This window comes from Felis catus, chromosome D4 (assembly GCF_018350175.1).
Source record: "Felis catus isolate Fca126 chromosome D4, F.catus_Fca126_mat1.0, whole genome shotgun sequence".
Lineage (NCBI taxonomy): Eukaryota > Metazoa > Chordata > Mammalia > Carnivora > Felidae > Felis > Felis catus.
Genome location: NC_058380.1, coordinates 1,004,120 through 1,030,250, shown reverse-complemented (window position 1 = coordinate 1,030,250; position 26,131 = coordinate 1,004,120). Strand labels below are relative to the sequence as shown.

Here is a 26,131-nt window from a genome sequence, read left to right as displayed (position 1 = left end):
TATTATTCAGAACACAGAAGGTAAGTGTTGGTGAGGATGTGGAGGAACTGATGCCTTCAGCATTGTTGCTGTGAATGTAAAACGGTATGGGTACTGTGGAAAAGAAATATTTGGGGCCTCAAAAAAATTGAAAATGAAGTTACCCTATGACATAGCAATTTCCATGATTTCTACTAGATTTCTACTTCTATGTCTAAGGATGGTTGAATAAGTGAATGGACGGATGGATGATGACCAATCCGCCTACCATCCACCCACTCATCCATCCATCCACCCATCTATCCACCCACACTCACCCTCCATCCATTCATCCATCGATCTATCCACCCACCATCCACCCACTGTCCATCCATCCATCCTCTGTCCACTCACCCACCCTTCATCCACCTGTCCGTTCACTTAAGGGCTCATCCATTTACCTCTCCTTCCCCCAGTGCCTCAAGGTTTCATGCAAGGGCATGACAGCGAACAGCAGACCAGGCACAGTCCGCTGGTATGTTCTGGAAAAAACAGTTCTAAGACAGTTCTGTGCTTAGACCCCTTGTTGACACACATTCCATGTTAACGACTTAACCTAAGAACACTTCATCAGGCACAACTTTCCCTTCCAATGTTAAATCCAAAACCCCACCCTCAAGAGAAAGGGTCGTGGGGGCTCTGCGAGGAGAAATGGAGACGGTGATCACTCAGGGTGCCGGTTGAAGGTGGCCTCACATTCCACAGGTCCACCCAACCGTCAGCACCCTTGGAGCACCCGGACCGAAGCGGCAGGAGGGAGCTCCCATCACGCCTGCACCCTGCACCTGCCTCCCCCCCACCCCATCCCCCCCACCTCCTCACAGGGCATGAGGTCACCCTCATCCCCCAGCTCCCGGGACACCCAGCTCTGAGCTCTGTGGTTCCAAATCTGGCACTTTTTCAGCCACGACAGCGCTGGCCAGACACGAGCGGACCAGAGAAAGGAGGGGAGCCCCTACTCGGGACGGGCCGTCGCCTGCCTGCTCCAGGGCGCCACTCCGCCGGCGGGGAGGGGACGCCGCTCCAAGCCGCCGCTCAGACTCACCGCCCCGCACAGCTTGCACCGGTGCTTCCTCTTGGTGATGGAGTTGAAGGTCTCGCCGCAGCTCCTGCAGCCCTGCTTCTCCTTGTCGCGCCTGGTCTTAGCAGACCCTCTCCTCGGCTCGGGCTACGGGGGCGGCAAGGGCGCAGGGGCAGCTGGGTGAGCACGCGGGCAGCGCACGCGCAGAGCGAAACGCTCGCGGCGCCGAAGACAGAGCAGAGCACGTCGCCTCTGCTCCCGCCCAGCTCCACCCCCTAGACTGCCCTGGGGTCACTGTGGCCCACAGGAAGGGTGTAAGGGGTCTGGATCTCTGCTTGGATCGACTCGGCCTGCGTGGAGGCCAGTGACAGCCTGCTGGGTCTGAGAAGACGGTGCCCAGCCGCCCAGGTGGGGAGGGGGGGGTCTGCCCGGCGTGGCCCGCATTGCCTGGCGCCCGTGCCGCTGGCCTGAGGCTCAGGGGCACACAGGGCCCACCTGGGCACCAGGGAGGTGGGCGGCAACTGCACCCTCTCCGCCTCCACCAAGCCTCCACCAAGCGATCTGGCCCTCCTGCCCAGGGGTTGCCAGGGGATCAACAGGAAGTCAGGAAACGAATGTGGTTTGTGTTCACAGAGGTTACACAGTTTTGGGACAAGTCACACGAACACCATAAAGCGCTTTTCGTTTAAACAGGCTGTGTCGGGTCCGGAGGGCGAGGGCAGGGGTTTCCATTTTACTCTACTGCTTTAGTGATTGCAGGCGAGGGTTTTGTTGTCGAATGTATCCACTTTTCTTCCTAACTCTGATGTCGCCCAAAGCTAAGGAGGGGGCCCCTGTGTGAGAGGTGCAGTCAGACGACAAGTGGGGGCACTGTTGAAGGCTGCCCGGACACCGCTCAGGGAGAAGACCCGCGTGCAGGGTGGCAAGCAGAAAGGTTATTTGTGAGCGGAGGCAAGGCTGCAGGAAGCACGCCCGGGGGCTGCTACTGGCTGTTTGGGGCCAGGGTAACTTTCTAGCCCGAGTCTGACTGCAGTTGCTCAGTTGTTCACCAGAAACATCTTATAGAAGAGGAAGAAACCAGTAAACAAGCAGAATGCAAACCAGCCTCTGCGAGCAGCCCCCTCCCAGCCTCCCGGCCCCACCAGGTTCCGTCTGCACCACGGACAGCGGGGTCTGCGTGCTCGGCTCCCATCCCCTTGTCACCGTGACTTCAGTTGTGTCCAGGACCCCAGCACCCCCAAGGCAAAGGCTTTCTCACCAGCAGGAGGCAGGCGTGAGCAGGTGCACACTGTGCAGACAGCACAGCATGAGGCTTCGGTGGGGGCTCAGCAGGGCCACTTGGCTGAGCCTTGGTTTCCCCATCTGGGTAGGAGTTGTACAGCCCCCAGCCCCTGCACTGCCCCTCATCAGCCACGAGACCATGAACGAATCATCTCTCCGAGCCTCAGGGTCCCCCATCTGTACAGTAGGGTTAGCAACGGCTCCTAAGCCCCATCATAGCAGGTGGATCCTGACTGACTTTGCCAACCCCCCTTCTATGTTCCCATTTCTCCCCACCTCACTCAGGGCTCCTTTCCTGGAGACTATCTCAGGACTGCTCAGGGCCAGATGTGGGAGGGACGGGGTCTGGGGTCAGGGGCACAGGGCAGAGAGAGGAAAGGGGAATGTGGTCATCCTTGAAGCATGCCATGGCCCAGAAGCCCCCACCCTGCCCTCCACCACCCCCCAGGGTGACCCACCAAGGGCCTACGAGGCACAAGTGGCCAGCAGAGAACAGCAGGGCAGCTGGATGTGTGCGCTGGCCCAAGGCCAGAGCCACAAATCACAGCCAGGAGTCCGTGTGGGCTTCCAGGGTGTCCCAGGGGGTTGGGGCAGGAGGAGGGCTGGAGAGGGCTGGCCCGTAAGAGCTGGAGGCGAATGCTGTGGGGCTGGAGCGCCTGGGCACTACCTGAAGGTCAGCAGAATCAAGGGCAGCTCCACAACAAGGAGGCTGGGGGCTGGGGCTGAGGGGAGCAGCCTTCTCTGGAGAGCATTCTGTAGCCCCATGCCAACACCCTCGGTCTGGTCTTGATGCGGCTCGCCCCAGGCCGCGCAGCTCCCAACACCGACACTGACACCGACACTGACACTGAGGGGTCAGGAACCCACCCGCAAGGCTGGGGACTGGGTCTCCTTGGCTCACCAGGCTCCCTCTGTGGTCAGGTTATCAGACGAGTGGATGAGAGCAGTGCTCATCTGTTTGGATGCCGTGACAGCTGAAAGGCCTGGGCCAAGTCCTCAGGCAGGTACAGAACTGTGGCACCCGCAAGGCTCCACCCAAAGCACCCCACATGCCAACATGGATGCAGGAGGGGGTCTCTGCCCAGGGCACTGGGGTCTGATTCACTGGGTGTTTTTCGTCCCACAGCATAGAAGCAGGAGAAACATTCAGGCAAACGTTTGCCCCCAACAGGTGGCTGTGACAAGCAGCCCCTGAAAGAACCTCACACCTGCGTGAGGGTCCTGCAGGGCGTGGACATGGACCCTGCCCGGTCCCTCTGCTCCCTGTGGGCAGCTCTGTCCTATGAGCCCAGAGGTTGGGCTCGGGGTGGAAGGGCAGCGCCACGTTGTGGTGGTGGTGGGGGCAGGGCCTTGCTTGGCAAGGAACTCCCTTAGAGGGTTCTGCATGTCCCCCCCATGCGTCTGGGCTGCAGGAAGCCTCTGTGAAGAGCCATGTGACTCTTGCAGAACACTGAGGGCTTCAGCTACTTGCGAAACTTCCTGGTTTGGGTTTAGCTTCTCTTAGGAAAAGTGGCTTGCAGAAGCATCTGTCTGAGGACTCCAGGGCTCAGGAAATGAGACCAGCACAGCATGCATGGGCTTAGCCATCCTCTCTAAATGTGCTAAGAGTAAGCTTACATCTGTAGCAAGGGTCAGTCTTTCGGTGTCAGAATGAAAACTCATTTTTGAGCACCTTCCGTATAGGTGCCCAGAGGAGGTCTCACTCAGGCCCTGTACAGCCAGGGCTCTGCCCACACTGAGCTGCCCCAGGTCCAGAAACCTCTCTGCTCATAGGACGCACCAGTGAGAAAAGCAATGGAGCTGCCAGTCTGCTGCACTGTTTGTATGTCGTGGGCCCCGAGCAGGTGCACAGGCCCAGGGGAGGGTCAGGAGGGTGAAGCCAGACACAGGAAGTCCCTCAGGGAGTTCACGGGCGGTGACAAGACCATCCCTTCCCCACTGCCCATGCCCCTTTCAGGCTTCTTGACTCAATAACTCTAATTGCTGGGGACTGCGTCTGTTCCCCAGCGCCATGAGGCAGCTGTACCACTTGAATAAGGGGGTTCCTCCTGTCACCTGGCCCCTGCACCCCTCATGACCCCCAAATGCCCCCTCCTTCCCTGGGGGCCCAGGAGCTTCTCAAGGTTTTCCCAGCGCCTGGTACCTGAGGACACAGGCTGGGGGCCCAGATTCCACTCTCCTAAGCAGCAGGAGGCTGCAGTGTCCAGGTGCACCTGCCCCTCCCAGCAAAGGCCACGATGGGAGGAGGGGACTAATGTATTCTTACTAAAAATTCAGGCCATGACAGGAACCTTGCTCCCTGTGGCCAAGGAGACAACTGCCATCTCCCCAAAGTTTCTTCAGATGCCCTCTTCCCAACTCGAGGAAGGAGCCAGAAGCCAGGCCTGCCTCCCAAGCCTCTCTCCAAAATGGGGCCGCCCAGAACAACGACCAATCCACAAGGGCCATACAGCCTCACTGGGCGAGCTCTGGGCTTCAACGTTGGATTAGGGAGACTCAATAGCAACTTAAGGCAGCACCTGGGGGGGGGACGTGAGCCTGGAAGGTGAGGGCGTGGGAGAGGAGTGGAGAGGCTGGCGGGTCGCAGAATGTGACGTGGGGGACTCAGGAGCAAACCCTCGGGCAGCCAGCCCAAGTGTGGGCCTCCAGCCCTTCCCCGCCAGCCTGCCCAGGAGTGTCCCCTCCGGCACACAGGTGCAACACTCCCCTGGTGTCTTGGGTCACAGCTGTCATCAGGGTTCACGACTGGTCGGCCAGTGGTCAACAACCACACTCACAAAGTGCCAGGCACACACACTCACCCTCCTACCTAACCCCCCAACCAGCCAGAGGAGAGGAGGCCTGTCCCTGTCCGTGGGTGGGGACAGGGACACAGGCTACCTCGCTCCTTCCCTGCCTGCCTGGCCCCAGGTGGCAAGAAGGTGAGCAGGCTTGGAGTGGGGGTCTCGGGCACCACTGTCTTCCTGGGCCTGCAGGGAGGACCTCCCTCCATCCTCCTGGGCCCAAGACATGGGCCAGACACCGCCTCCGAGGAGCCTTCCCTGAGAGCGCCCCTGCCTGTCCTCCCAAGCCCTGGGGCCAGGGGGCTGACCTTTCCCTTTTGGATGACCCAGCGGCCTGAAGGTCAGGCACCGCCCTGAGTCACTTTTCACAGGAGGTAAAGAGCCCAGCTGTGTGACCTCTACCCAACCCAGGCAATGGACACATGGGTCCCAGCAGGCTCCCCCGAGTCCTCTCCCAGCAGGGCCAGAGGCTGTAACTGAGGGGACTCAGGTCAAATGCGGTGGCATCCTGGTCCCAGCTCACCCTCCACTTTCTACCCCTGCCGAAGCTGGAGGGGTCACTCACCCCCGTGGTGCCCCCTCCACCGCCGGCTGCCACAGCAGGGTCCTCAGAGCTGGCACTCACCACCTGGAAGGGACAAAGACAGTCAGCATGAGTGCAGGTTCCACGGCCCTGCGCTGACATCCAGTGTGGCCATAACCCTACCCCTTCTGCCTGACCACAGGGGCAGGAAGAGTCTACTGGGGCCCAGTGTTTGCTGGGACTTTGGGGAACCGCTCCTCCCGGGCCTAGCGTGGGACACTCCTGCAGAGTCTGTGCCCCACCGTGTAGGGTAGGGGAGAGGGCCTGGCTCTTCCTGCCCCTCTGTAGCCGCAGGGATGGTTCGGAGTCCAGGCTGCCTCTGCTTAAGGGGGCCTGAGACGGATGCAAAGTTTTCTTTCAAAATGTGTTCACGAAGCAGAAAAAAAAAGGACAGATACGATGCAAATACTAAGTGGTCTGACAGACCCAGTGAGGCTGTGGGAGGGCCAGCCGGGCCTGGTGATGGGGACACAGGGACACGAGGCTGTGGGGCCAGGCTGGGCCGGGCTTCCCTTGGTTTCAAGGGTGCCTCTGCTGGGGGGTGGGAGGGAGGGACCCCTCCTCTGAAGGCACTCATGACTGTGCCCACAGGAGGTGGCCCCTAAGGGGTGGCTGCGGTTGACACGCCCCACACCTGGCCCTGGGCAGGGCCCCGCCTCCTGCGTGTGGGGACAAGTGAGCTCCTCATGCACAGCGTCACCCAGGCCCATTCTTCCTTCCTGCCCAGCTAAGCACTGACCCACCTCGTTGAGCCCCATGGCCCCTGTGTCAGTACTTAGTAAGGGACAGGCAGTGAGTGAATGTCACCCATACGCTGGCCCCTGGTCCTTCCCCGGGGCGCCAGCCCTCTTGCATCAGGCCTAGTGCCCACCCCTCAGGGTCCCTGCCGTGCCTCCAGGGCGCTGGTGCTCACAGGGGACTCTGGGGCGAGAGAGGAGTCCTCATCCTGGCCGAAGGAGCCGCTGAAGGCCTTGAAGGTCTGGCTGTTCTGCCTGTGCCTCTCAATGGTGGCCTCAATGACCTGAGATGAAACCACAGAGAACCAGGGCCCTCAGCGAGCACATCCAGGAGGGCAGGGGCCAGCACACCTCTGTCCTCACGGACGGATCCCATGGCCACGCACGTCCCTCTGACCCACGACCCGACACAGGTCACCCATGGCCAACCAAGTCTCTACTCCCCATCCACAGGTCCCAGGCCCACCCTGCATGCCAGGTGCCACCCCCCCCACCCACACCACCCGCCGCCTGCCAGCGTCTAGGCTGCCACAGATGCTTCCCGGATATTCTGTATGGACCTGCAGACACACATCCATTTCCCACAGCAGCATTCCCACCTTGTTTCTGTTTGAATTTCCTTTTTCTCTCCTTGCCCAGATTTCTGTTCTAAGAATTCTGGAAGCCACAGGCCTTCCGGGTCAGCGCTACACTGGGCTCCCTTCCTCAGCCCCTGCTCTGACCTTTGCCCTCATGGCTTTAGTCTCTGTCCCCCTTGTCCTCACCGTGGCTGATCCAGGCTAAGTCTGCTCTGGCTGCCCCAGAACACTGGCCACCGCCCCATTCCATGTGACCTGCTGCTCGTGCCGGCTGGCCGTGGGCTCCCCTTGGGCCCACCAGACGGCAGAGATCCACGTCCCCACCTGCCCACCTCCAGGCCTTCCGTGTTTATTTGTTCACTATGGTGCCAAGCACGTGAGCCGATTGAAAGACTTGTGGCATCTGAAGGGACTTAATGAGGGTCACGTCATCACTGCAAGGGGACACATGGGTGGGCAATGCCTGGGCCACTCTATCCCTTGCTGCAACATGAAATGGCCACACTGCCCAAGAATTTGGTTGATTACTTTAAAATTTTAAAAGCTTCACCTGAATCCATTCTTTTTTCTCTTCTTCCGTCCTATAAAAACAAAAGGAGTATTTTATCAACCTGGTCTTAGACACCATTAATCACCAGACTCCTGTCAGTCCCGCAGCACATGCCCCAGCTGCTCACAGCCTCCAAGTGCAGCTCAAGGGCTGGAGGACCATCCCCAAGTGCTCTGGCACACTGTGGGCAGGTGCAGTCCTGTGAGACCAGCTGGAGTCAGGGTGTGCAGGTCGGGTAGGTGTGTCCAGGTGGGACAGGTGCAGTCACATGAGACCAGCTGGAGTCAAGTGTGTCCAGGTTGGGGGGTGGGGGCAGGTGTGTCCAGGTGGGGCAGGGGTGGCCAGGTGCAGGCAGGGGTGGCCAGGTGGGGCAGGTGTGTCCAGGTGGGGCAGGGGTGGCCAGGTGGAGTCAAATGTGTCAGGAGGAGTCAGCTGTGCCCAGGTATGTCTAGGTGGAGTCACACCTAGATGGAGGCCACATAGGGTCAGATGTGTCTAGACAGGATCACATATGGCCAGGTGTGGTACACAGATCCCCCTGCAGTGAATGTAAATCAACGCCTCCCTGGACCACAACAGTTGGTACAAAGATCTCACGTTGCTCATGGAAACGAGAGGCGGGATCTCCTGTACGCTCCTGCCCCTCAGAGCACAAGCCTGGCATCAGTTACAGGGTAGTGTGACAACAGCCACCAGAGCCTAAAGCAGATGTGCTACTGTCTGACCAATGAATTCTACTTCAGGAAACTTCCTGAAAGACAGGCTGACAAACACGCACAGAGCTGGCACAAGGACGCTGCTTCTAGCACTTTCTACAGTATGAAGATGCAGGAAGAGCCTAGGTGCCTGTCAGCAGGAGCTGGCCACTGCCCATAACAGAGAATTATGCTGCTTATGGAAACGGGGCTCGGATATGAAATGATTTCTTACAGCAAGGGGCAGAATGGGCTATATAATAAATAACCATGTGCGATTTTAAAACTCAGTACACGTTCATACACCCAGAAGTTCTGGAAAGACACCTCCAAGATGATTAAGAGTGTCTGCTGGGGTGCAGAAGAGGAGGAAGACAGCAGCTCAATTTTCACCAACTTCCCCTTAGAGCTGTTACATTGTAAACCACAAATAAGTGAATAACATAAGCCCAAAACAACACGTCACAAGGTTATCCCGTTCAGAAAAAGAAAGCTGTCTGCTAAAATCTCAGGTCAAAGCTGTTCCCACAGCAGCAGAGGCTGGGACAGCCACCCTTACCGAGTCTGCAGCTCCAGGGACCGCTTCCTTCCCATTATGACGAAAGTGTGGGGTGCGTTTGGCTTGACGATATCCTGCACCTAGAGACACAGGGCCAAGGGCAAAACAAAACCACCGGTTACTTAGCAGGCCCTGAGCAGCAGGCTCATGCTCTCAGACTGGGGGTCTTTCCTGAGAGGGGGCAGAGGTGACCTAGTGGGTGGGACACTAGGGGAGCTGGTCCATGCAGGAGGGTGGACCACTGTCCTGCCCAGACAGGGCTAGGACCTCTCGTCTCCTGTGCTTGGAACTGTGCCGGCCAAGCCCTCCTGTCTGTGGGGCTTCCCAGGAAGTCAGCCACCAGCCCCTGATGAGGGGAACCTTTCCCCACCAAAGCAGCTGCAGGCACTGCCCCTGGGAGAAGAATGGGAATCTCAGAAGGAGCCGGAGGATCTCTACCACTCTGCCAGCCCCCGTGATGGGAAGTCACCCTCATCCCTCTGGTACCCCACCCCTAACTAAGACCCTCAGGCCCACCAGTGTTAGAACTACAACCCAGCTTTAGGGAGATACCAGCCTAACCCCAATCTGGGGTTGGGCCTCATAGCAAGAATTTCCTAAATGCTCCAAGGTTGACAACTTGAGCGTTAACATGTCTAGTTAATTATATGCCACTGATTCCTTACACAGAAACATTATAAAATGAGTTCTTGTAAAAAGTAGAAAAATGTGTTTTTTTCTGCAGTTTTTACTTTTAACTCTTTTTCTTAAGCCTGGATTCAAAGAACTCTAAGAGGTATATTTTCTTGAATCATTAAGGCAAACCTTCACCTCATGAAACTGATTAAGCACTTGATTTAGTCAGGGGTGCCTGGTGGCTCAGTTGGCTAAGCATCCGACTCTTGGGTTCAGCTCAGGTCATGATTTCACGGTTCATGGGATCGAGCCTGGGCGTGGAGCCTGCTTGGGATTCTGTCTCTCCCTCTCTCTCAAAATAAGTAAATAACTTAAAAAAAATTCTTTTGGGGTGCCTGGGTGGCTCAGTCGGTTGGGCATCCGACTTCGGCTCAGGTCATGATCTCGCGGTCCATGGGTTCGAGCCCTGCATCAGGCTCTGTGCTGACAGGTCGGAGCCTGGAGCCTGTTTCAGATTCTGTGTCTCCCTCTTTCTCTGACCCTCCCCTGTTCATGCTCTCTGTCTCAAAAATAAATAAATGTTAAAAAATAAAAATAAAAAAATATTCTTTTGATTTAGTAAGTATTTTCAAAGTGCTGGTTAATTCAGAGCCCTCCCCTACAGGAAAGGGCACTGATTCCAGCCCCTGTGGCTCCTGTGCCAGGACACAGAGGGGCTCGGGGAGCACAGGACAGCAAGCACAACAGGTCGTCTGGACCTTGGGCCTTCAGAACCTCATGTGGATTCCAAGACTGTGCAGGAGAGGAGACAGTATGGGACCAGGGAACCAGGGGACCAGGGACCAAGCAGGGAGAGCACCCTGTCCACGTTCTCCCCAAGCTTCACCTTTGGGTCCCTAAACGGGCCTTGAGCATCAACCTCCACAGGGACAGAGGTGGCCCAGGTTCTGGTGCTCTCCTTCATCCTGCAAACAGACCAGCAGCACCCTAGCAGGCAGGCCAAGTACAGAGACAGGGATCCTGCCCACACTGCCAGGCTGAGTGGCCCCCAGAAATGTTTAGGCCATACCTGGAGCACAGAGAAGCTCAAGAAGTGGGTGAGGGACCAGGTGCACAGTGGTGACGCTTCAGCACAGCTTGGTGTTCCCGCCCCCCTGTCCCATGCCCTGCCAGAGAAGCAGGCGAGAGGGAGGGGCTCACCCACCTGGAGGTCCGAAATGTCCATTTTCTCCCGGACACTGAACTTCTGGCCCATGAGCCGCAGCTTGGGCACACAGTAAAGGATCATGCTGTTGAACTGCAACAGGGACAGGCACCGGGTGAGGGGTGCCTGTACCCCCACAAAGGAGGCACTACAGAGAGGTGGCTTGGCAAGGCCCTGCGGCTGGGCTGGGCGTGACTCCGTGGAGGGCAGGGCGGGGAGCATGGTGGGTGGGACTTGGTCTTTGGCCGAGGGGGCGGGGAGGGCGTGCTAGGAGGGGCGTGGCTAGGAAGGGCGGGGCCAGGGGCGTGAACCCGCGGCGGGCGTGGCTTCATGCCGGGGGGCGGGGCTCTTGGTCAGGATGGCCTTCTGTGGTGGGGGGCGTGACAGGCAGGCGGTGGCCCTGTGGAGAGGGCGGGCAGGGGGCGTGGTTCTATGGTGGCGGGTATGGCTCTCTGTGGGGCAGAACGCGGTTCTGTGGTGGGGGCGGGGTTCTGTGGCAGGGGCGTGGCTCCGTGGGCGGCAGTGCAGGGTGCGAGCAAGGCGGGCAGAGCCGAAGCGTGCCAGGTATAGCGTGAGCCTGAGACAGATGTGGCTCTATGGCCGGGGGCCTGGCGGGGGCGTGGTGATTAGGGCGTGGCTCCGTGGCTAGGTTCTGTCCGGCAGTTTGGGGTTCTGTGGCGGGGGGTGTGGCTTTGTAACAGTGGCTCTGTGGCAGGGGCTCTGAGGCGTGCTGGGCTGGGCTCTGTCCGTCAGGTTGGGGGTTCTGCGGCAGGGGAAGGGGGGCGCCCCTTGGCGGGAAGGGCAGGGGCGTGGTTCCCTGTGGGGCTGGGCGGGGCTCTGCTGCAGGGCGTGGCCTGTAGGCGGGGGTCCGTGGTGGGGGCGGGGCTCCTGGGAGGGCTGGGCGGAGCTCTGCAGCAGGGAGCTGGGCTGGGCGGGGCTCTGTCGGTCTGGTTGGGGTTCTGCGGCGGGGCGTGTCGAGAAGGGGCGTGGCTCTGTGGCTGGGGCGTGGCGGGAAGGGCGTGGCTTGGCGGCCGGGGCGTGGTGGGGGCGGGGCTCTGCGGCACGGAGCTCGGCTGGGCGGGGCCTCACCAGGAAGAGGTGGCGGTCCTGGGCAGTGCCGTTCTTGGCAGACAGCTTCAGGATGTGGCCCTCCTTGATGAGCTCGTTGGCGGGGTTGACGATGTCCTCCTCGCCACCAAGTCGCTCATACACCTCCAACAGCTTGTGCATTTTCTCCTGTGACAGACACAGGGCTTAGGCCACCACATGGGCACAGGGACCAAAGGGCCCGTGGTGGCCACCCTGCAGGTGCGGCCCAGAACCAAGATGGGACAGCAAGCATGCCGATGAAGAGGTGGGAGGGACACGCCAGGTGCCACTCAGGCTGGGCGTTAAAGAATGAAATGAAGTCGCCCCGCAGAGAACGATGAATAACAGCCACTAACACCACTGCGATGGGCCAGGCTGGGATCCTCACAATACAGTTATCAGCTCAATTCCAGCACCGACCCTATGACGTAGGTGTCATTTTACCCCAGTTTAGACAAGGAAACTGAGGCATGGAGAAGTCAAGTGAGTTTCTGAAGGTGTTTCTGCTAGAGAACAGGGACTGGCCCTCTCATGACCTCTACGCTGCACCCCCGGTCCCTCTGTGGTCAGAGGAGGTATTTCCGGTGGCTGCAGCTTTTGCCCTGGACCGTCATCACTGCCTGTGGTAACCTTGCCTGGTTTCCTGTTCCTCTCAGACCACGTGGCCCAGGGCTGTCAAGACACCAGACCTCTGCGGGCTGGAGGTCATCTTCGTCTGGCCTCAAGACTGCTTGGGTGGTCACATGACCACGCGGGTTGTGATAGGAAAGGGTTGGCAACCTGTGGCCCCAGCTCTGAGCCGAGAGGCCATGGGCCCTGCCCTGAGCTGCCAGCACCAGGGCTGGAGCTGGGACCAAAGGAATGAATGCAGCAGAAGGCAGAGCTGAGCCTGCGGGAACCTCAACTCAGTGACACAGAGCCTGGACCTGCTGAGCCACAGCAACCGCTGCCCGGAGACCTGGCCAACCTCAGCCTGCACACCTCGGAAGCAGGCTCATTTGGCTAGCCCTCTGTCTCTGGTACAAACACAGGTGGCAGATGTGGGTGTAGGGGTAGAAGGGGGAGCCAGCATAGAGAGTAAGCAGGAGCAGGCAGGGCATGGCCAAAGGGCCTGGGGGCTGGCGTGTACCTGGCATGTACTGGGGGACTGGGCATGCAACTGGTGTGTACTGAGGGGCTGTGTATATACGTGGCGTGTGGGAAAGCTGGTGTGCACCTTGGAGGCAGTAGCAGGCCAGAAGATTCTGAATAGAGAGTGACAAAAGAGGTGCCCCATAGAAAGCTCTGAGCTGGAGAAGTGTGGATCAAAACGGGGAGACTCTCAGGCTGGGAGAAGCCAGGGCAGTGGTCCAGGTTGCGCGGGGGTAGGGCCTGGTACAAGGGTGGAGAGGCTCCCATGAGCACACACTGATAATTCCCTAATGCCATGCCCTGGGGTCAGACCAGGACCCCACACCACCCGCCACCCCTGGCAAGCAGAGACCTCACCAGACTAGGGGAGAGAACCGCTGCAGGTGTGCTACAGGTGGGGCAGGAGTCCACCAAGGAGGAGGCCTCGTCTACACCCCTCAGAGATGGAAACCTGTGGGCACTCCCCCAAACGTCCATAGGCTCCATGTTACTTGTGACCATGGAGTTCTCTTTGGCCTCCACCAGATTTAGTGGGGAGGCGGAAAGGGAAATTAGACAAAAACGACCCAGGGTGAAATGTAACCTGTGTAGGTTGCGGTGGGCACCCCACAGTGGGCCTGATCTCTGATCTGTCCCTGGGGCCCCAGAGCAAACTGGGGACAGGCAGGTAAGGATGTGGGGCTGGACTGCAACGCAGCACCTATGGGAACCAGCAGCTGCCTCTCCTTTCTCACAATGAGAGACGTGGGGTCGAACAAATATTTCACTCCTTTTCCTCTCAAAAACAACAGTGCCCATGTGAAAATAAATTAGGTCTCAGGATTGGGAGACCCTAGGGCCAGCTGATGGCACAGGCTCACCCAGATGGCATCATAGGTGCAGTGCAGAGCTTACGGGGTTTCCCAGTGAGGCCAGGGATTTGGATTCTCCTGTGAACCGCCCGATCTACAACGCTGGATGAGGACTTAGAAATTCTGCCCAGGCACCATGCAGGCCAAACAAGGGACAGAGCCACCTGGGTCACAACAGGGCATGGGCTCCTCCTCCACCTCTAGGCTGTGTTTGGAGGTGATGAAGTTTGGCCACAACCCTGATGAGAGACCCCAGAGAGAACGATCTGCCTGCCATGTGCAGACACACGAGAACGGGACAGAAGCCTGGGATAGAAGCTGCAGGTGCCTCCATCTGGGCTCTCCAGTGTTCAGACCTGCCACATACACACTGTTGTGTAAGCCCATTTGTGGGATTTTGTGACAGTAGCCTGTGCTAAGACAGAGCTTCAACAAGTGAATGAATGAATGGTGGGTCCTGTTCTGAGCACTCTACGTAGGGTGACTCATTTGATCCCACAACAGCCCAGTGAGACAGGTCCTGTCAGTGACCTCACTTTACATATGGGGAAACTGAGGCACAGGGCACTAGACAGCTTACCAACAACCCTAGAGTTAGTAAGGGGCTGGCCTGTTGAGCTTGTGGCAGAGGTGTGGGTGGTGTGCACGCTGTGGGGCCCTCAGGCATCTGCCAGGATCCCCACACTCACCATTTTCCGGATGGCGGCGTTGGAGTGGTTGGCGGCAGTGGAGATGAGCTCCAGGGACCCTGCGGGAGGAAGACGTGGAGTCAGGCTGCGGGGTGCCTGCTGGCGCCACACACACATCCTGACCTCACCAGGTGCTGCCCTGCTCCTGCCCTTTCCCTGCTCGGGAAGGGTGGGGCCCTGCAGACACACTCCATTTTGTGGGGGTCTGCGGGGGGTCTGCCGGGGCCGGCACCCCACTCCCCCTGCCGCCACAGTTACTGCCTGTGGACCAGGAGCTGCCCCTTCCTGGGGCCTGAGCTCGGCCAGCATCCAGCAGCCCTCTCCCCAGAACCGGCGTCCACCCCTCACAGTGCAGGGTGGGCAGATGGTTCTCTGTCCTCAAAGACTCAGTCCCTTCCCCAGCTGTGCTTGGGGGCACCTGGCTGTCTCCCCTGCTCTGTCCCGGCCTCTCTTCTCTCTCTTTGGCTTCCCAGCAGGGGCCCCGGCTCCCACTGCCCAGGAGCCTCACTTTCTGCATCCTTCTGGTCAGGGGCGTCTCCGGGGAGCCTCTTCAGATAGTCCTTGAGCAGCAGCTCGTAGCGGGGGACCCTCTGCACGGGCTCCAGCATATGGTGCTGCAGAGTCAGGTTCCCGCACACCTCCTGCTTCTGTGGGGGCGACAGACACACGCGTGGACGCTGGGCCCTCATCCCTGCTTATGGTGCCACAGCACCTGCACCCTGCTGACTGCAGACCACATTTACAGCGGGGTAAACTGAGGCTTGGAGAGGCTGCACAATGGAGCAAGGGCCCAGACTCCCAGTGCTAGCTCCTTTATACACGTCCTCGCTGGAGTCCTTGCACCCAGACGGCTTCTTTCCCTCACTGGTAACTCCCCCACTCCATCAGGGGCTGGGCCTGCTCCCCTCCCAGATATCAGGAGTTCTCTGAGTGCTGCTGTGTGTTCTCATAGAAATGCAACCCTGCCTGCGTGCAGGGGTGGGCTCTCAGGCCCTACCCTGCCCCTGCCCAGCAAGGCTCACAGGCTCCCTACCCCCTGACCCTCTGCTCCCACAGTGCCACCTCTGTGCTCCCCTCTCGGGTCCCCTCCCCTTGCTGCCCACCTCCTCTTCCTCGCAGATGAAGAGGAAGCACCCCTGCTGAGGCCCTGCTTGCCTCTTACAGAGTCCCCCTCACCCCTGCCAGGGGAGGTGCACTGTCCACCCGCTGTTCCCCACCTGTCACCTGTACCCACTCAAGGCCCACAACAGAACGGCTTCCAGCTCAAATGAGCTCCAAAGGCTTCACACACAACAGGCCTGGAGAAACACTGGCCTGCAACTGTCACAAACACGATCCTCCCGGCAGGGGCGGGGCGGGGGGGGGGGGGCGTTATCAGGGGTGAGGAGGAACCAGATGTTCACATAATCTCAAAGTAGCTCCCTGCAAGAAACTTATTGGGACCACGGAGGGCACGTGCTTCCTGGGAAAGGAGACCATGGCACAACTCATGGTCTAGCAGGCGGGCATACAGAATTGCTGCACCTGCACACTCCGCCCTCCTGATGGCCTGCTCGGGCCAACAGTGCCTGCCCCACCGCTGGGCCTCCAGGCCCTGCTGATGCAGGCAGCACAAGCTCCTGGTTCCTGCTGGTCACCCGGGGCTGGGGCTCAGCCACGGGCCCAGCCTGGGAGGCTGGAGGGGGTATTCCGTGGAGACAGCTGGGGCGGATGTGGCTGCTGGGGGGAGGAAGGACTCGGCATCAGCACTGTCCTCTCTGGGGCAGGAGGGAAGCTGGGATGCAGGGGGATCTCGGACTCTACACTAGGAAATCACAGGTGGCCTGACGGCTGCAGGATCTGGGAAAGATGCAGAGTGGAGTAAGGTGTGTATGAATGCATGTGTACACACACACGTGTGTGTGTGTGTGTGTGTGTGTGTGTGTGGCATGTGCACACACATGCACTCTGTGGTGTCCAAGTGTGGCGCTCAGGGTAAACAAATGTTGGGACAAGCAGCTAACTATTCACAAAGATAAAACTGGATTCTTACCTCCTACCACAATCCTTTTGGAAACTATTCTGGAATAGCAATTCTAATTTTTTAAAATGAAGACATAACATAGTCGTGGGATGGGAAATGCATTTGTAAGCATTACTTTGAAGATTTCTTAAAGCGTTAATATATTAAAAAACTAGTGAAGGGGCACCTGCGTGGCTCAGTCAGTGGGGTGTGTGACTCCTGATTTCAGCTCAGGTCATGATCCCAAGGTTATAAGACTGAGCCCTACATTGGGCTCTGCTCCAACAGTGTGGAACCTGCTTGGGATTCTCTCTCCTCTCTCTGCCCCTCCCCTGCTCGTGCTCTCTCTCTCTCCCAAAACAGAATAAACATTTAAAAAAAAAAAAAGAACTAGTAAACGTGAGTACTTAAAAACAAAAATTTTGTATGGCAAACAACATTCATAAAATTAAAAAATAAAAGATCAATGAGGAAAATAACTTGTAGGACACAGAAGATGTTCTTAACATATAAAAGCCTGGGGCGCCTGGGTGGCCCAGTCGGTTGAGCGTCTGACTTCGGCTCAGGTCGTCATCTCATGGTTCATGAGTTCGAGCCCTGCGTCGGGCTCTGTGCTGACGGCTCGGAGCCTGGAACCTGCTTCGGATTCTGTGGCTCCCTCTTTGCCCCTCCCTACTTGTGCACGTGCGCATTTTCTCTCTCTCAAAAATAAACATTTAAAAAATTATACAATGAAAGAGAGAAAAAAATTCCATTAAAAAACATTAAAAATCTGAAAAATTGTTAAACAAAAAAAAAAGTGACATAGAAGAGACTACTGCAACAGAGACGTGACCGGGCGGCTTGCAGAAAGACAGAAGGAAGACCGATGCACATTTCCCTCCATGCCTGCGTGGCTGGTGAGTGGGAGACACGGGCACTGGACCCAGAATCTACCCAGTAACACATCGCACCACCTCTCTGAGGCATGCTTCCCTCCTGTGAAATGACAACTAGGGTTCATGTCCCGTGGTTACTGCGTAGAGCTTCTGGACACAACCTGCTGTTTCACTGAACTTCCCTGCGCCAGCACGCGACCCCGCGCCATGCTGCACAGTCAGGCGGCTGCCCTACCTGTATGCCCTGGATGATCTCTTTGAACAGCGGTGAGCGCTGGGTCCAGGTGCTCACCAGCTCCACAGCACGGTCGAAGTTCTTGACGTACTCGCCGTACATCTTGAGGAACGGGGCCAGCTTTTGCAGGATGTCTCCAAGCCGGGGGTTCGTGTCCCTGTGCGGGGGAGACAGGTTGTCCGAGAAACAGCTTGGGCAAGGGGCCAGAGGTAGGACAGGGACTCGCCAGGAATCTGCGGGCCAACAGCCCAGCTCCCAGCTCTGTGTGATGGTGGGCACACCGGTCACCCTCTCTGAGCCTTACTTCCACCCCGCCTCCCATATCCCACGGGCTGGGAAACAGCACGCTACACAAGGTAAACGAGAGGATCGCATGGGCCCTTCGACAGTGCAGGCACAGGACCGCTGCTCCAGACCAGGGGTGCCAGCGGTGACGTGACCGCTCAAATGACAGGCACTCATCAAAGAGCGTCCATGAAAGCCCATTTCAGCCGTTAGATGAGCAGATTTTAGGAACCAGGGGCTGAGCAGGCGCTGGCCTAAGAAGGGGAAGGAGTGCAGTGCTGAAAACGGCATGGACGGGGATTTGAAAATGAACTTCAAGAGGAAAAAGAGATCAACAGCCTTTGACCTTGGAACTGTGGGGAACTGATCCTAAAGAGATGATCAGAAAGCAAGTGCAGAGAGCCATCCACTGTGGCATCACTGGACCGTGCACCGGGGGACGTTGCTCAAAGGCTGGCCACCTGTGAAGGCAGGCGGGCAAGCCCCTGGGGAGTATCTGAGCACATGTGGTCTTTCTAGATCCTCAAGGAGAAAACCCACTTTTAAGCAAGTGTGGACAGCGGCCTGGGGACTGTATAACCCTCACTGCAGGTGGAGTACATCCTTACAAAGGACCGACCAACTGCCAGGGACCCTCCCTGACACCCGAGTCCAGGCTCCTGGCGTCTGTGCTCTCAGTGGCCTGGCTGCAGCTGCAGAGTGGGCTCTTGGGCGCCAGAGAAGGGAGGGAGCAGCAGAGGCCCCAGAGCGAAGCAGCAGCACCCGGAACCGGGGGGCGGGGAGTGGGGGGAGGCACATGCTGTGGAGAATGGCAAGTCTGGGGCCATGCCTCACGGCCGAGCTGACCCTCTGCTAAGAATGCCCAGAGGGGCAGAGGGACAGGACCGCCCCTGGGGGCAGCAGCAGAGGATCCAAGGGGCACTGCGAGGGGGAACATCTCAGTTTTTAAGGCCAAGGCGGAGTATACACGAGGAGGGAAATGAACCTGCCGGCACTGTTTACTCGATGTTTGAGATCCCATAAAGCCCTGAGTGGGTATTAACGTCCCTTTGATTTGCAGGTGAGGCAGCCTAGATGTGGGGACACTGCATGGAAGGAGCCAGGCCCTCAGGTGCCTCCTTGTCTCTCAGGCACACAAACCAGATTGAGAGGCCGCCTGGTCGTGAGAATTCCACAAAACCACCACGACAGAGTCGCCAGGGCCCCAGCCTCCACCAGCATTGAGGTCACGCTCCTGGGGAGATGCCCGCCCCCACTTCCGCGGGACCCGGGGCCACGCTCACCACTCCTCCGTGATCCGTGTCTGCAGTTCCGGCAGGAGGAACTGCCCGTGGAAACGATAGATCGAGGAGATGTTGGAGAAGATGCCTGTGGTGACTTCCGGAGGGATGCCTGCTTCCGCCAGCTGGGTGCAGAAAACCTGGGGTGCAGAGGCCCACAGAGCGGGCGCTGAGCGAGGGCTGCCACAGACAGGACGACCGCATTTGCCCCCTGAGGCGTTCGGGAGAGGCTGCTGCTGCCCCTTTTCTTCATCAAACTGGCTCAAACTATGGTTTTACAGCGAGCGAACTTATGGCTGAGGAGTGTGGGTGAGGCAGACACAGTCTCCTGCTGATGGGGACAGGCCATCTTCCCTCCACCCACCTGCCACGGGACCTGGGAGGTCCCGATTTCCTTCCTCTGCTCCGTGAGCTACAGACAGAAGCAGCACCTAGCACTCTCTGAGTTCCCCAGGGGTTTATTTCCTGTGCCCATAAATCCTGTGCTGCTGTGGGGACAGGGAGGTGCCAGCCACTGTCCCGACACTTACGCAGAAAGATTTCCAGAGGCCATTCACGAGCTGAGACAACGCAACTGCCAGGCAGAAAGACCCCGCAGTGACAGGACAAGACCTCTGTCCCAGAGCCCCAGGCTCAGACAGCGAAAGGGAGGGGTCTCTGGACAAGACTCACATTCCAACCGTAAGGCCTAGCCAGCGCCATGAGATGGGGACTCTGCCTCTGCCACTGCGCACAGACACCCTCACATGCATGAAGAAGGGCCCGGCCGTGTGTGCTACCTGGTCCAGTAGGTGCAGCCGCCTCACATAGGTTTCCTCTGTGTGCAGGAGCTCCTGGGCGATGTGGAGCAGCTTCTGGGGCTCAGAGCACTGCAGAGAGAAGAGCATCAGCTCCCTGGGGAGGCGGCTCTGACGCTGGGTGACCAGGGGTCCCGGAGGGCTGGAAGAGACCGCTAGGCCTGGGACTTTTCGGGGAGGTTTCTGGGGAAGGCACAGCAGCTCCTGCCAATCCCCTCAGAGCCTCTGCTGCCCAGAGACAGCTCTGCCCTCCCGAGACCCTGGCCACAGAGCCGGTGGAGCAGCCACATCAAAGTATCCTGCGGCCTTTGTCAGCAAGATGGCAGACCAGAAAGGCGCTGAAATCAAAACCTGTAAACCAAGAATGCTGTATCTAGAAAAGCTGTCCTTCAAAAATGAAGAAGAAATTAAAAAAGAGTGTCCCAAACAAACAAAAGGCGAGGAGTTCATTATCACCAGACCTGCTCTGTAAGAAATGCTAGAGAGTCATGCAGCTGTACAAAAACACAGGCGCTCTGGTAAGGAAAACACATGGACAGATAGAACCTGTATTATTGTAATTCTGGTGCATAAAATTTAAATGACAGAAACCATTAAAAACCTGGAAATCTACACTAAAGGGTAAACAGTATATCAATGTGTAATTCATGACATCAGTAATGGAGTGGGGAGGAGGGGCTGCTGTAAAGGAGTGGTTTTTGCAGTCAAAGTCAACTTGTTACCAGTTTAAAATAGAATGCTATAACTTATGGTGTTTTATGTAACTTCAGTGGTCACCACAGAAAAAAATTCCTACAGAATATACACAAAAGGAAATGAGTAGGGAATCAAAACATACCATTACAAAAATTCAATGAAAAATAAGGAAGGCGGTAGGAAAGGGACAAAAAATCCACAAGACATGTAGAAAACAATGATCAAAATGGCAATGGTTAAGTCCTTCCCAATCAGTAACTACTTTAAATGTAAATGGATTAAACTCCCCAATCAAAAGCCACGGACTGGATGGATGGATTAAAAAAATACTATCCAAGTAACTACTTGCTGTCCACAAGACACTCACTCTCGATTTAAGGACAGACGTAGGCTAAAAGTGAGAAGGATGGAAAAGATACTCCATGCACATAGAGACAAAGAGAGAGCAGGGGTGGGCACACTAATATCAGACAAAACAGACTTTAAAGAAAAAAGACAAGACAGAACTTCTGTTACAAGACAGAACAAGGGACAGGATATAATGATAAAAGGATCAATGTAGACACAACCATAAATGTTTATGCACCAAGCCTCATAGCTCCTGAATATAGGAAGCAAACTTGACAGAACTGAAGGGCGACACGGCAACACAGAGATGGTAGGAGCCTTGTGTACCCCGTTTTCCCACTGGACCTGCAGACAGAGTCCCAGTGAGGAAACAGAGGCTGTGAACAACACAGTCGACCAACCCGCCAAGCAGACGTACACAGAACCCTCCGCTCAAATCAACAACCTAACTTTACGCCTCAAGAGATGAGAAAAAGAACACGCTAAACCCAAAGCAGTCAGAAGGAAGGAAATAATAGAGATTAGATCAGAGATAAATGGAACACAGAATAGAAAAACAATGGAAAAAATCAACAAGACTAAGGGTTGTTTTTTGCAAAGGTCAACAAAATTGACAAACTCTTAGCTAAATTACTAAGAAATAAAGAGAGAAGACTCAAATTACTAATATCAGAAATAAAAGAGAAAATGTTACAACTGATGTCACAGAAATAAAAAGGATCACAAGAGATTGGTATTAACATTTATACTCCAACAAACTGGACATCCTACAAGAATGGATAAATTCCTAGAAACACATCAAGACTGAGTCATGAAGAAATAGGAAATCTGAATAGACCAACAATGAGTAAGTAGATTGGCTAAGAAATAAAAAACTTCCCAAAAAAGAAAAGCCCAGGACCAGATGATTTCATTGGAAAATTAATACCAGTCTTTCTCAAATGCTTCCAAAGAATTGAAGAGGAGAGAACAGGTGTGCCTGGGGGGCTCAGTCTGCTAAGCATCTGACTCTGGATTTCGACTCAGGTCATGATCTTGCAGTTCATGGGATCCAGCCCTGCGTGGGACTCTGTGGCAACATCAAGGGTCCTGCTTGTGATTCGCACTCCCTCCACCCTCTCTGCCCCTCCCCCAATTGTGTGTGTGTGTGTGTGTGTGTGTGTGTGTGTGTGTGCGCTCTCTCTCTCTCTCTCTCTCTCTCCCCATTCCCCAAAATAAAATAAAAACTTAAAAAAAAATAAAGAGGAGAGAACATAGCTGAGCTCTGTGAGGCCAGCATTACCCTGATACCAAGGCCACTCAAAGACTTTATAAGGAGGCTACAGAGCAACCTCCCTAAAGGACACTGATGCACAAGTCCTCAACAGAACAGTAGCAAATTTCATTCAGCACTACCTAAAAGGATCATATGCCATGACCAAGAGAGATTTATTCTGGGATGCCAGAGTGCTTCCATCCATCAACATTCAACACACAACATTCACAGAATGAAAAACCCCACCTGATCATCTTAATTGACACAGAAGAAGCATTTGATAAAATGCAATACCCTTTGTGATAAAAGCAACATACTATGAATAAACGGGGACTTCCTCCACATAATAAAGGCTGACTTGATGTGTGTGACCCTCCCACATCAGCATGCCCTCAGTCTATCTGGGTGGGGGGACGTGAGACACAGGGTCCCAGGGCTCTGGTCCAGTGCCTCACCCCAAGGATGGGCCAGTGTGTGATGTTCTAACCAGACACCCAGGATGGAGAAGGCAGACAAACCCAGAAGTGTTGGCATCTCCGTATTAGAGACACGAAGACCTGGGCCTTCTCCAGCAAGCCCCTGGCCCCGGGCACACCCCCAGAGCCCGTATGGGCAGGATGGGACAAGCCTGGGGTCTGCACCTGCTCCCAGCACCCGGGACACACCTTGAGAGCCACAGGTGGTGTGGTCCTTAGTAACCACATCATTTATTTTCTGCATTTAATTTTTTTTAACATTTTATTTATTTCTGACATAGAAAGAGACATCGCACGCACGAGTGGGGGAGGGGCAGAGAGGGAAGGGGACCGAGAACTGAAGGAGAGCCCCACGTGGGGCTCAAACTCCCAAATGGTGAGATCGTGACCTGAGACGAAGTGAGACACCCAGATGCCCCTATTTTCTGTATTTCAGGTGTTTGGACATCTTGGGACCTTGCTGACCCCACAGCAAGGGCCCCTCCCAGGTCTGGCTGTTTCTTGCAGATATAAAGGACCCACGTGCAATCGTGTCTTTCACATGCAAGCCAGGCCACGCTGATCCAGACATCTGGGAACACATCTGTGCCCAGGGCACACTAAGGTCATTCAAGTTGGCCAATCCAAACTTGCTCACCCTGCTTCTCCCGTTCCTTCCCACAGAAACCACAATGTGTACTTGCCACAGTTTTCACCCCCTCTGCCTCTTGACCCACTCTGGTCCTGCCCGTGTGGCCCCGTGGCCCAGCCTGCTCCTCTTCTTGGGAACTATAAGTAATAAACCATCCGTTTTTAAGTAAGCTCCACGCTCAATGTGGGGCCTGACGCACAACCCGGACATCAAGACTCACGTGCTCTACTGGCCGAGCCAGCCAGACTCTCCACCATCTTTTTCAACGGCTGCCGCCTCCTGATGGGTTGGCATTACCACACCCGAACAGTAACAAAACCTAGATTAAACCACAGCTCCTGCCTGCCCCCGAAAAGTCGGCTCACAACAGCGAGGGCGCGTGGTGGCCCCTCACCCTCCAGGCCTGTCTTCTGTCTCGGTCACGTTAGCCAGTAGGCTCTCCACCGGGGCCAGCAGACTGGGTGTCCCCTCCACCGGGGCCACAAGGTCGGGGGTCACCTCAACCAGGGGTCACCTGGGCTTCTCGTAGGACCCAGTCGCTTGTGCCACCCTCCCCACGCACAGGCGTCTCTCAGAGCCAAGGGCCCCCTGCTTCATCTCCCCATCCCCACACGTCCCCGCACGGCGCCCAGAGCCCGAGATGCTGACAGGACACAGGTGGGTCTGTCACAGCACACCCGCCATGTTGTGGGCATATCTCCTTCCCGGAGCATCTGCACAGGGCTCGGCTCCTGTGCCCAGGCTCCCCTCCCGCCCCTGCCATGTTCCACGGTGACCTTGGGGCTCCCCATTCCTAGCACAGGGGACACTCATGCTGCCTTCCTCACAGGGGCTCTGCCAGTCCTGGTGAAGGGTGTGGTGGTGGTTCCATTAGCACCGTCACGGCCACCGGGGGTGGGGTCCCCGTGCCACCGTGTGGACATGTTAACCTAGGCTCGATAGTGAGGTTGCTGCCTGAGGTGTTGGGGCCCCTGCCCTGCCCACTGACCTGTTGCAGGGCCTGTCTGAGCATGCTGACGTGCAGCCACTACTGGAACCAGGCGGGAGCGATGCCACCGTGACCCTCAAGACCCTTCAGAAGACCCCTGCTGCCTGGAGGTGGGGTGGCCTACCTTGGCTGTGTCCGCACGGGCCCCCGGCGGGCTGTTCTCAGTGTCTGGCTCCTCACCGCTACCTTCGCCCACATCATCGCTGTCGGCCTCCTCCCGCAGGGCCCCACCTTCTGGGGCTGCCTCTGGGTGTAGCCCCGGGACCACGGGGCCCAGGCCGGCCTCACCACCCTCCTCACAGGGAAAGTGCTCGCCGGCCACGCTGCAGGATGGACTGTCGATCCCACTGTCGCGATTAGGGATCTTAGCGCCACCACTGGGGTCCCCCGCGGGGCCTGCATCCGGGGGCCTGTCCCCTGCGGTCGGGCTGCCGGGACTCCTGGGGTCAGGGTCCTTGCGGGGGGCTCTGGGCCCAAGGGGCAGTGCTTGGAACTTCCCCGGGGCTGCCAAGGGCAGCCCCGGGGAAGAGCAGTCAGGCTCGATGTTTGGCTCCTCCAGGGCAGCAGCGGGGGTCGGGGCTGTTGAAGACCCCTCTCCTGACTCCATCCTCAAAGCTGAGCTCTGTGGGGGACCAGCCAGGGGCTTCCTGTGGGAGGAAATGAGCAGGGTCAGTGCCAGCCAGGCATGGACCAGTCCATGGGCACAGGCATGTCCCCCCAGAGAAGGGAGGAGGTGGGAGGGGACTGAGTGTGGAGTGAACAGCCCACACAGCTCCAGCTAGGCCCTATCCAGACAGACTTTTAGAGAATACCAAATGGAAAACATTTTATTTTTAAAATAAATTTTTTTTACATCAAAAAAAAAAGGAAGGAGAAGAGACACAGAGGGAAAGAAGAAGAAAGGAGGGGAGGAAGGAAAGGAGAGAAGGAGGGAGAGAAGGAAGAGTGGAGGGAGGAGGGAGGGAAGGGGGAAGGGAAGAAGAAGAGAAGGAGAAAAGGGAAGAGGGAGGGAAGGGAGGAGGGAAGGGAGGAGGGAGAGAAGGGAGGAGGGAAGGGAGGAGGGAGGGAAGGGAGGAGTGAGAGAAGGGAGGAGGGAAGGGAGGAGGGAGGGAAGGGAGGAGGGAGAGAAGGGAGGAGGGAAGGGAGGAGGGAAGGGAGGAGGGAAGGGAGGAGGGAGGGAAGGGAGGAGGGAAGGGAGGAGGGAAAGAAGAGAGGAAGGAGAGAAGGGAGGAGGGAAGGAAGGAGGGGGGAAGGGAGGAGTGAGAGAAGGAGTGCCGCAGTGTGAAGCCAGCCACTGCTCCATACATTTAAACCATGTGCACAAAAGTCACGGTCATGAGGTCACCAGCGTCTGCGAGGTGCTCTGGCTTCTGGGTGCTGTGTACCCCATGATGTAGTTCTGAGGGGACCCTCCTTGGCATCACTGGGGCTGCGTGTCTGACAGGTGATCAGGCACCTTCCACAGACTCGGGGCCAAGGAGGCCAGGGCTTTGCCCCAGATTCCTCCCCCCCCCCTCCCCCGCGCCCACCAGAGCACCCTGGAGCTACTTCCTGCTTTCACCTCCCACCTCTCCTGGAGGAGAGGGAGTCAGGTGCCAGTCTGGGAGGGTGGGGCTGGGCCAGGGGAGATGACATTCCCCCCAAACCTTCCTCATGCCCCACTTACCTGGCCCCAGGTCCCCAGTGAGGGCTCCGCACCTGGCTCCTTGCTGGCTGCACTCCTTCCGGGTCACGGTCGGCGGCTCAGGCCAGAAGCCGGCGTGAGAGGGACTGGCCGAAAGTCTCCCTCCTGCCCATCACGTTAGAAGTGGGGGTCCTGAAACAACACGGTGGGAGAGGGAGCATGAAACCGCGGCTCCGCCGATGCCAGGATGCC

At 57.1% G+C, this 26,131-nt stretch overlaps 1 protein-coding gene across 10 annotated transcripts in view; it reads right to left on the bottom strand.

The window, feature by feature from the left end:
* Nucleotides 1-26,131, bottom strand: part of FGD3 (FYVE, RhoGEF and PH domain containing 3) — a 55,674-nt gene that overhangs the window by 6,291 nt on the left and 23,252 nt on the right. For 6 of the 10 annotated variants that reach the window (XM_006939011.5, XM_003995335.6, XM_006939012.5 and 3 more), the window contains exons 2-15: nucleotides 25,922-26,071; nucleotides 24,380-24,902; nucleotides 19,844-19,933; nucleotides 19,068-19,204; nucleotides 17,500-17,656; nucleotides 14,893-15,031; nucleotides 14,385-14,443; nucleotides 11,714-11,860; nucleotides 10,625-10,717; nucleotides 8,806-8,885; nucleotides 7,552-7,582; nucleotides 6,600-6,707; nucleotides 5,669-5,731; nucleotides 1,064-1,186 (exon numbers count right to left, since the gene is read on the bottom strand). In XM_006939011.5, the coding sequence (XP_006939073.2) occupies nucleotides 1,064-1,186; nucleotides 5,669-5,731; nucleotides 6,600-6,707; nucleotides 7,552-7,582; nucleotides 8,806-8,885; nucleotides 10,625-10,717; nucleotides 11,714-11,860; nucleotides 14,385-14,443; nucleotides 14,893-15,031; nucleotides 17,500-17,656; nucleotides 19,068-19,204; nucleotides 19,844-19,933; nucleotides 24,380-24,862 (1,710 nt within the window). In that variant the 5' untranslated portion in view covers nucleotides 24,863-24,902; nucleotides 25,922-26,071. Of the gene's footprint in view, nucleotides 1-5; nucleotides 658-1,063; nucleotides 1,187-5,668; nucleotides 5,732-6,599; nucleotides 6,708-7,551; nucleotides 7,583-8,805; nucleotides 8,886-10,624; nucleotides 10,718-11,713; nucleotides 11,861-14,384; nucleotides 14,444-14,892; nucleotides 15,032-17,499; nucleotides 17,657-19,067; nucleotides 19,205-19,843; nucleotides 19,934-24,379; nucleotides 24,903-25,921; nucleotides 26,072-26,131 lie in introns of those variants that run through there. The other 4 variants (XR_006588570.1, XR_006588569.1, XM_045042668.1 and 1 more) reach the window with 4 other exon arrangements.